We start from the raw sequence: 10,524 nt of genomic DNA on the forward strand, positions 1-10,524 counted from the left end.
ATGTGAACTGAATTCCCCACGAGGGATTTACAAGTTTAGGACACATCCTTTAATGATATAAGGCAACTGTAAGTGTATGTGCACCACTTTCACTTCTCCATTAAGATGAGAGCCAAATACTTCAAAATAAGTGGATGATAGAAACAACATTTACTGAATCCCCTTAAATGACAATACCTATTATCAATAATATGTTGATTTGTAATGTGTAAATAAATAATGTAGGAATAACTACCTCGGATAAAAAGAGTAAATTAAAATAATTCTGATAATATGCAACAGTTTTAATGTCTCTATACAATGTGCTGATATGTTTAATGTTTATTTTACTGTCCTGCATAATAGCTTCCCTAGCATCAGAGCAGCTAGCACTTATTTGAGAAACTAAGGAACATAATTTTATTAAAGCTATAAAAACAAACAAGAGCTAGATAAAAATTGACATTTAAAACAATAGTTAACCCAAGTAGCTGTGCCCTATCATACATCACGCCTTGAAGCTCATTAGTCTTAGCTGTGGTTCCAGCAAACTCCCAAATGGAGCAATTTCCAAGGCAGGAGCTCTCAATTGAGAAAATTCTACTTCCAGCCTTGAAGAGTTTTCACTAGGAACTGATAAACCTAGCAAGGTGGCTCTTGTTAACTGCTACAGTGGGATACCGGGTAAAAGGTTTTATCTCAGATAACTGTATCCCAGACCACCCAGAGCTTCAGAGATCATCAGCAACATTAAATCTGCAGCTAGAAGTGAATAGGAATCCATAGGTGAACATGGCCACAGCAACTTATCCCAAGCCATATTCAGCACCAGCTATAGGTTCTGGATGAACTTCAAGAGTATCTCTACGTGAAATATCTTGCATTAATCCAAACTGGAGGTAACACTGTCCTGAATAACTTGCAAAGTCAGCAATATATAGAAATGTTTGCAGCCTCCTAGACATCTCTACTTGAGGAAAGACTTCATGGGCCCCTACTGCTCTCCAAGATCAGGAGATCTACAATAACAACTCCAAGGATGTGAACCCAGTTGGTGAAAGCTGGGCAGTTTTCCAGCAAATCACTTCTGTTTTATCTGAACTGAGCCACAGCTGGTCACCTTTAATCCCTATACCAATCTTGGTCAGACATTGGGAGAGTAGTAAGACTATAGAATCTGGGCTCAGTGAAAAGAAGATGCAAAGTTGAATGTCATCAGCATTGTAAGGATAGAACAGCCCAAAACATCTCCCCTAGGCCTTGACCCTGCAAAGGGTGCAGCAGAGTTTGTAGTCCAGCACGAGGTTGAGCAGAGAATTTATATGAGTCTGAGTAAGACTGAAGACTTGACATATCCTTTTGCACAACACACACATATGTTTCGTGCCCTTTGTGCACCCACTCGTGTACTCACAAGAGCTCAGAACAATCAATGGACAGTGGGTCTAACTGTCTTCAAGGGCATACCATAGAAAAAGCTCCACCACCCTGACAAGTGTAAGGAAAGGCAGTGAATTCATCCTAAAGAAGCTAATGATAAAAGTGTATCTTTATTTTTGGGATGGGACTGGAAGCAACTGGTAAAGTCCAGTGTCCAAAGTGAGTCAAAACCCACCCTTCCCATGCGACACCACAGCAGTTGTGATCAACTGAGAACTATAACCCATATTTGCAAGGTGATGGATTCAATGATCTGACAGTTTTTTTTAATTAATATAAAGCTATGTAGGAGAAAGGGACAGTGGGAACTTGTGGTATCTTAGTGGCCTCTGCCAATATTTTCCTGTTGCCTAGGCACCACACCACAAGCAGTATTTGTATTTTATTTAATATGTTCACTAAATGGCCAGTTCTTCACTGAACAAGAAAGAGGTATTTACTTGGCAGTTCTAGACTAAAAAATGTGTTTTATGCTTAAAGTTATCAGGAAGGCTTAAAGAAAACCAAAGAACTTCATGAACTGAAAGAGGAAGATGAAGAGAAAACAAATGAAATCCCTGATGAGCATGAAGAGAGTGAAAGTGAAGAGATAAATAACATGAAAAACAGGTGAGAATCCAGTGTGGTGCATCTGTCAGGAGGCCAGTTTAATTTGAGATACACAGCTGAGTACTTCACACTGTTATCCACATCTCACAGTATTTTTGGCTTACCTCCACGAATATCTTTTGAAGGTTGCAGTTAAGTTATACTTTCCAAAGACCTGGTCCTGAAAGGTAATGAGCACCTGGAGTTCCCACAAATTTTGGAAGTTGCAGATGCTCAGCACCTCTCAAGATCAGGGATTCAGTTTGTGCATGCACCAATTGCTTCAGGAAATGCTGAATTTGCAGACACAAATGTGTGATATGCAGTCACAATGGGTACGCATGCGCAAACAGAACCCTACGTTTTGCCTCTGGGGGTGTGTCAGTGCAAACCCCTCTCCTTCACCCCTCATAAGAGTGCAGCTTACTCTAACTCTCCACAGGTCCTATTCTGCAGAATAGTGCAGGGTGGGGAGGCATGGACTTGCCTCCTTCCCACCCCTGCTTGATCTCTTTGGTGTATTCCCTGGGGGAATATGGGTACACCAGGCATAGTTCAGCTCTGAGAGTTACAGGCAACAGTATTTAGAAATTTGTCCCTTAGTGTTTTCAGGGATATGTAGATATGTAGCAGCATCCCTGCAGGGCCCTCCTGGCTCCTGCTCCCACTGGGCTGAGAAAGTCACACAGAGACCTTTAGGTGCAGTGCTCACCTGGCGCTTCTATTTACAGACTGTGCTCCCACCTCCTTTCCACCATACAAGTAGTTCCCTTCTTGTAGTCCACCAGCAGGACAGAGGGGCAAGCTATCTCTCTCTGCTTCCCTCACTGCCTTTCCTCGACTACAGCTTTCCTCTTTCCAGCTCCCCCTGACTTCCTTCCCCTGGGGCTCCTATCCAGCCCCAGCCTGATGAGTCAGCAGCTATTCAAGCTTCCCCAGTCAGGGCCAGGTGGTCTACCCAGCTCCAATTCACCTCCCTGAATTGGAGCTGGAGTGACAGAGGGTTGGCTAAGCAGTTTTCTGCTTAGCACTCTGTCACAAGATACCTTCACCAAAGCATACTCCTGCCTATCAAGGCAGAACTCTATTACAAAAAATGTATTTCTCAATATGTACATTAAGAAAACCACCCAAGAAAGCTCACATATGGGCAAAGAGTCTCTTGCTTAGGTAAAAGTAACATTTCACAGATGTGCATCACATAAACACCTGTAAAAGATAATACTGACTGAGAGATGAGCAGACAGATGTGCAGTTAAGAGATCCGTTCCCATGTATACTTCTGTATCTGTTACATATTTAAAAGTCAATTAAGCAAAAATAAATCTAGCTCCTTTTGCCTTCCAAATCTGCACAAAGGCAAAAAAGCCCTGTTAAAAATCAACCTCTACAGTGTGTGCAATAGAGCCAAGCAAAAATCAGAATTTCAATGCCATGAGAAAATCTAATATATCAACATTTGCTTTTGTCCCAAATTGGGACACAACGTTGAAATATCAAAATTTTTCACAGAATAAACTATTCCAAAAAATTTCGATTGGGAAATGTCTAAACGTTTTTGACATTTTTTGAGCAAAACAAACATTATTTTCCCAAATCAAAATGTTTCATTTTGGTTTGTTGAACTGACCCAAAACACTGAGTTTCAAGTCACATTATTAATATGCAACTCCCAATGGTTTGCCTCCTTGGAGCTATAATTCAAGTACCCGATGCTGCTATTCACCACTGAGAACCAGACTCCCTGGCTGCACTACATCTCCCAGGGTGCACCAGGCACCTTGGTCAGAAACTGTCAGTTGCATCCTGGGACATGTAGTCTAGCAAGGGAGCCCAGTCTTGAAGAGAAAATGGGGGTCCATACTAAAACTCCTATGAGACAATATGGCACAATAAGGAAACACTCTTTAATGTTGAGCTAACTCAAAAGAAAACTTCACGTCAGTTCAACAAACCAAAATATTTTATTTTGGTTTTCGCAGGGAACATTTCAATTTAATAGAAACTGCATTTTCTGTTGGAGGAAAAAACAAATTTAGTGGAAAGTTCCCAACCAACTCCACAGTGCAGCATGGAAGAGGGTTGGAGGGTTTTGTTTTTTGTATTTGTTTTTTATTGGGTTTTTTTGAAGGGGGGGTTGGTTTTCTTTATTTTTATGTTTGTTTGTTTTTATATTTGTTTGTTTGTTTTTGTTATAAGTTTTTTTTTAAACAAATTGCTTTAAAGATCAGTATGCTGGTGATAGTGAACATCTGTTGTTTCAGTATATGACCACATTGAAATTGTAGTGTGAGGTGGGCTAACCATGAGCAAAAGTGATGAGAATTCTCGGATGTGTATTGAAAAGAACAGGAACACTTAATAAAGGTTCTGAAGCTTCTTCCTCTTACATTGTTTAATGGGACTTTTGAGTCCAGTACTGGATACCTGACCTGAAGCCTTTGATGCATAATTTACAAGGCTTGCTGCAGCTAATTGCCCTTTCCTCTTGTGGATAGTTTGATGTTCTTGTGTGGATGTACCCATTCTATTTGATTATACCTAAACATTCTTATATTTTAAAAAACGGTCATTTGTACATTACAGAACATTGATCAAAGCAGGTAGAACATCTGACCGGAAGCTGAGGCAGGTCTAGGAGGAACCCAAAGATCCCAAACCTCTCCATTCTGGGGTCCACCATATTTTGCCCTGTAATTCACCCTTCTTCTAAATCTCTGCAAACATGTGTCCCATCCCATGGTCCAAATGTCAGCCTCCTTACTGGCAACTCATGGAGACTTATATTGGAAAGAACTTTTCTAAAATTATTTAAATTAAGCAAATTCTGAGCTAAACAGGATCTGAAATAGTGTCAGAGTCTAGTAATAGGACTGCCTTTTTAAAAGAGAGGGAAGCAGGGGACTGGAAGTCTCTCCCTATGGGGGACTCTGGAAAAGTAATTCACTTAATATTGATCCACATTTCTGTTTATGTATTTGTAAAAAGGACATAACAATATGTTTTTTACCTAGCAGAGTGTGTTGGTCCTTGTATGAAAGATGGCACAGCATATAATTGCAAAGTTACTAATAGTCAAAGTATTAAGGTAATTGACTTCTATATCATTATTATAGAAGAACACTTATATCTTTTTTCCATTTTACAGCAAACTTGAAGTTGTTATTAATTATTTACATATACTGTACCCAAAACTGTGTAAACACTGGAATGTGGTCTGGATTGTAGCAGCTGCGATAATCATTTTTGCTGCGCTGTTGGGGATCTACCATTCATACAACTCCTGTGTTGAATTATCAGATGGACCCGAGAGGAAAGCCACCTGTTCTGCTGTCCAGCAATACTCCTGGTGGAACTCAGGACTTCAGCATGAGCAAGGCACAGAATAATAAACAAATTATAAAATATTTGCGGTACATCAGTAACCACACACTTTAAAACACGGTTATTAAAGCAAGGTAGCACTTTGTCATTTTCCTGTTGCTAAATATGATCAGTAAGCCACACTAGTTATTCTATGCCATCAGGCTTGGGAATGGATTGTGATTTACCTAGTGAAAATGACCATCTGATAAATACTTCTGTCTTTTTGTCATGATAATTGTATCTGACTGATATGACTTCATACAAATAAAGTCACATTTAAATCATGCCAAGGTTGTGACAGTCACCAGCAATAGCCAGGATATTCAAAGGGAAGAATGATACTTTAGACCTTAATTCATGCACTTTTGAGGAAAGCCATAAAAGCTACCAGTTAGAGAGTATTTGCTTTAACTTTGCATTTCTTGGCTTTTATTGACTGATGTCATAACTTTCACAGCAGTTATATATAGGATTTTTTTTAAAATGTAATGTCCTTGTTTAGAATGAGTGGGTGGGAAAGAAAGTCCTTCTGCTGAAGATGAAAAATATTATACAAGGCCAAATTTATCCTTGGTGTATTTCCATAATATGAGTTACACCAAGGATGAGGTTGGCCCAATAATCATACAACAATGCAAAATGGAATGCTGACTAAATACATGTTTTGCATTGCTATTCATAATGTATTGCAAGAGGGAAACCACTCTATTGTTTGAAGAGGGTTTATGTTAAGGACTAAATCCAGGTCTATGTGGCAAACAGACCAAGTGCCCAGTGTGTCTCAGAGCCTCTTTGTATGTCAAAGGGACATGCTGTGTGGTGCATTTTGCTGCTCTTCTGAACAAGAGTGCAATGCACTCCCCACTAGCAGTTGTTACTGATTGCAGCAAAATAATTGCTGCTTGGCAGATTAGACATACCCCCTAAGCTTCAGACCACAGCACACTAAGAGAAGGGGTGAAGCCCATCAGGTGAACTGTGGATGGATTCTGCCCAGCTGTGTGCACTGAAGACAGAGACTCCCTATGTCCTCTTCATCCCCTGGCATACCATCCCCCAGCACTGGTCAGAGCTGAACCCTGTGTGTGTTTAAAGTGCTTACTGATTTAATGTCCTCATGTAGAGAGGTCACTGTGCACATGCAGCAGCTCAATTTAGAATCAAATGCTGTGTGTGTTAGCTGGTCTAATGTAGTTTCAAAACTCCAGCAAATTAGGCCATTACAGATTAATCATTTTTAATAATCCACTTATTTGGGAGTTATAGAAGCTCACAGAATGATAACGGGGGAGGGATAGCTCAGTGGTTTGAGCGTTGGCCTGCTAAACCCAGGGACTATTTGGGGATTGGTCCTGCTTTGAGCAGGGGGTTGGACTAGATGATCTCTTGAGGTCCCTTCCAACTCTAATAATCTATGATAAGAAAATATTTACCCAATGTCAAAGCTTTAGTGCATGTATAATTTCAAAATGGCCAAATCATTCTTGAAGACAATTCACCCATGGGCTAAGGTACTGAAATGTCTGGCACTTAAGAGTATATTGTATGTACCTGCAGAACTTGAGTTGGGATTTCTGGTCAAGTATGTTCATCTTTCCATTGCTATGCACTTGAATACAGCTGAACTTTCAAAGTGAGTGTGACCCTGGAGTATTGTTGGGTCTCAGATGTGTTGGTGTTTTGTGGGATTATGAATCTAGTTTTCTGAGTGACTAACGGCAGTTTCCCCTTGGGAAGGACAAGGAAGTCATGTGCAGTACCTAATTCTGATGTATCTGCAGCCAGTAGCAGGATGTTTTCTTTCAATATAGTCCCCAAACTCTCAACAAATGAAAATAAAGGTTTTTAACTGACTCAAAAGTGTTTTAACTCTGATTTCTCCCACCAAAAATAACAACTAAAACTCTCTGGAGAGATTTTTCTCTTTAATGTTAATTAACTCGCTGTTTTACTGTGATATTTACAGACAGATATTGCTCCAGGAAAATATCAGATGGCCACCAGTGTTGCTAAACAAATTGTGCTTGATTTAACCATTTGGTGTCTTTAAAAAAAAAAAAAAAAAAGCACCTCTGGAGGAGTAAAAGAATCAAAGTGATTAAGGAAGCTCCATAAGGCTAAAGGAAATGTGCCATTTGTTCTCCATCTGTAAATAGCAAATAAACAATTGAGTTTTTATAATTTTTCTATCAGTTTGGGTGCAGCTAGAAGGCCTGACAGATTCAGACTCCTCCATTCCAAAAGATGGACTTTACTCAAATGGTGAAATTAGTATGTTTGATGACCTAAGCATTAGTGTGATTAGGTGTCCTTTACAAAACAAAGCATTGGTACTGATAATTCCTGTGGTTCAAATCTCCCTGCCCTTACTCACATGGGCCCTGATCCAGCAAAATACTTATGCTTGTGCCTAACTTTAAGCGTGTGAGGAATCCCACTGACTTCAATGAGACTAGTCACATGTTTAAAGTTAAGTATGTGCATAAGTGCTTTGGTGGATCTGAACCATAAGATGAAATTTGCCCCTGTATAGAGGGCATGCACACTCCATCTTGGACTTAATTAGTGCATCAGCCTTTTGTGAGCTCACTGCACAAGGGTGAATTTCACCCATGAGTTGTTCCATTGGATTGAGTAGAATTTCTCCCATGGGTCAGATATGCAGAATTTAGCCTCCAGAGTCTTTAGTTATTAGCGGCTTGGGGGAAAGGATGGGGAAAGGGCAAAATGTTTTAAAGGGGATTAAAAGATGAAAATGAAATAAAGTGAAAAATAATTTTGGGATTATTTTTATACCTACTGTAATTAAACTGCCCACTTAAAATAATAGCACCACAGTGGCTGTAACAGCGTATTAAATACTTACCTTGTTCAACTAATTAATGAATATACTTTTGTGTTTAGTGAAAATTAGGGTTGTGCTCAGAAAATTCTAAAATCAAATTTTGTCAGTCTGATTTTAATTTACTATATCTGAAAAGAAAACTTCTATTCTCTGTGTTCATAAGGCATGTCAGATTACAAACAATAGGTCAATTATTTATACTATTAATACTGAAATAGTTTTCTTGGGGTGCAATATTTATTTTTCTGCTTCAACAAGACACGTTTTTTGTTTCTCATGCACAGCACTGATGTTTTTAGTAGAAAGAATTGAAAAGGGGCACTATTTTTGTGTATCATATTATTTAAATTTGTAACATTGTAAGACCTTGCACAAGTGTGCTAGTATTGTACTGTATAGTATCACATACTTGAGTTTTGAAATAAAAATATGGTTTCAAAGTCCTTTCAGTTCTCAGCACAAGACTTATTTAAGACATGCGCACATATCTAAGACTGAACTTGTTAACCCAAATCCTACCCCTATACAGGTTTTTGCTAGGAACCATAACAACAATTTAATGATGAACTAGTAATTAAGGTTTCCATTCCACACTTACTTCCACTTGGCTTACTGTGTAATTTGAATAGAAGTATAAAGTGTTGGTGCCCCTTTCACTCTCATTCCGGTGATGCAAGAGTGGAATTCTAGGTCTAGTTCCCAACACTGATGAGAGATGTATGCCTTGCATCAATGCACAATATGAAAGGGGGGCATGGATATAAGGTGCTTCCTTTTCCTGTGTGAAAGAGAGACCAGAGAAGAAGCAAGACCTAGTGTGGGTGTCTCTACAGAGAGGGAGAGCAAGAGAGGCAGGCCTGGGAAAAAGCCAGTGAAAAGTTACATGAAGTTCCAAGGAAGGGTGATGGCTGTGGCAAGGCAAAGGAAGTAGCTTTGAAGGAGAAGAGAGAGTTGGGGGTCAGATTCAGACCTAATGCTTCCTTCATTGTTAAGGACCTAAGGCTGGTACTTGTTGAACAGGGAGGGCACAAGCTCCCCTTTTACTCTTAGGGACTAGTGGGGAGGGGTTGCTGTTGTACCCTAGAGAAGGGAAAAGAATGAAGATTGGAATATCTTTAGGTGAGAGCTGAACTTGGACTCCCAGAGAAAGAGAATGAGGGGCTATAATACCTCTGAGAAGGGTGAAGACTGACAAAGCCACAAGAGAACTGTGATACAGCGAGAGAAGCTGGGTAAAGGGTTTGGACTTTTTTGTTTGGCCATTTGTTACTCTAGAAACACTGATCTCTCCCTCAGGTGGTGTTGGCACCCTGAAACAAGGTCCTGACGTTTGTAAACAGATCGTATTGAACTGAGACTCTCTACTGCTCCTCACCCTTGTGCATCCCACATGGTCCCTTTACCAAGCACCACAGAGCCCTGTTTGGAGTCTTGTGACACAGTCCAGTGAATGTTCAGATTGTCACTCTCACAAAAATCGCAAGTTCTCTGATTAGCAATGCTTGTCAGCATTTCTAAATATTATTGTGAAACTTCAGCACTTCTAAAAAATCTGGCGCCAGATGCTGACAATTTTCCTGACCAAATATTCTAATAAATTATTTGTTTAATGTCCATTAATAAACATATGTCTGTCATAACACTGATCCTAATACCAGATAAGTTAAAATGAAGAACAAACTCTAATTTTGCTTCCCTGTCCTAAGAGCAGCTTCTTTCTCTCTAATTTCCATTTTAGCGGTTCCAAAAGCTTGTGAAAAATCACACATTTTAACACTCTATACTGTTACAAAGGTTCTTAATACTTCAGTAACAAATGTTTTTGTTTAAAACCCTTTTGATCTCACTATTTGGTCAGGCAAAACTCTCATAGATGGCAACAAATCTGGACAGAATTTTGCTAATCTAATTATTAGGGCTGTCAATGATTTAAAAAAGTAATAGCAATTAATCATGAGATTAAAACTGCAATTAATCATGAAGTTTTTTTTATCACACTTAATGATAGAATACCATTTATTTAAATATTTTTGATGTTTTTCTACATTTTCAAATACATTGATTTCAATTACAACACAAAATACAAAGTGTACAGTGCTCACTTTATATTAGTTTTTATTACAAATATTTGCACTGTAAAAATGATAAACAAAAGATAGTATTTTTCAATTCACCTCATACAAGTACTGTAGTGCAGTCTCTTTATTGTGGATGTGCAACTTACAAATGTAGAATTTTTTTTACGTAACTGCACTCAAAAACAGAACAATGTAAAACATTAGAGCCTACAAGTCCACTCAGTCCTA

At 39.0% G+C, this 10,524-nt stretch overlaps 1 protein-coding gene and 1 long non-coding RNA gene across 9 annotated transcripts in view; one reads left to right on the forward strand and one right to left on the reverse strand.

The window, feature by feature from the left end:
* The window catches only part of IRAG1 (inositol 1,4,5-triphosphate receptor associated 1), a 196,312-nt gene extending 187,734 nt beyond the window's left edge, over nucleotides 1-8,578 (forward strand). For 7 of the 8 annotated variants that reach the window (XM_039538989.1, XM_039538988.1, XM_039538993.1 and 4 more), the window contains 2 exons: nucleotides 1,900-2,028; nucleotides 5,156-8,578. In XM_039538989.1, the coding sequence (XP_039394923.1) occupies nucleotides 1,900-2,028; nucleotides 5,156-5,396 (370 nt within the window). In that variant the 3' untranslated portion in view covers nucleotides 5,397-8,578. The remainder of the gene's footprint in view (nucleotides 1-1,899; nucleotides 2,029-5,155) is intronic. The other variant, XM_039538994.1, reaches the window with a different exon arrangement.
* The window catches only part of LOC120405400, a 42,923-nt gene that overhangs the window by 7,346 nt on the left and 25,053 nt on the right, over nucleotides 1-10,524 (reverse strand). The gene's annotated exons all lie outside the window — the stretch shown is intronic.

Source organism: Mauremys reevesii, linkage group 4 (genome assembly GCF_016161935.1).
Source record: "Mauremys reevesii isolate NIE-2019 linkage group 4, ASM1616193v1, whole genome shotgun sequence".
NCBI lineage: Eukaryota > Metazoa > Chordata > Testudines > Geoemydidae > Mauremys > Mauremys reevesii.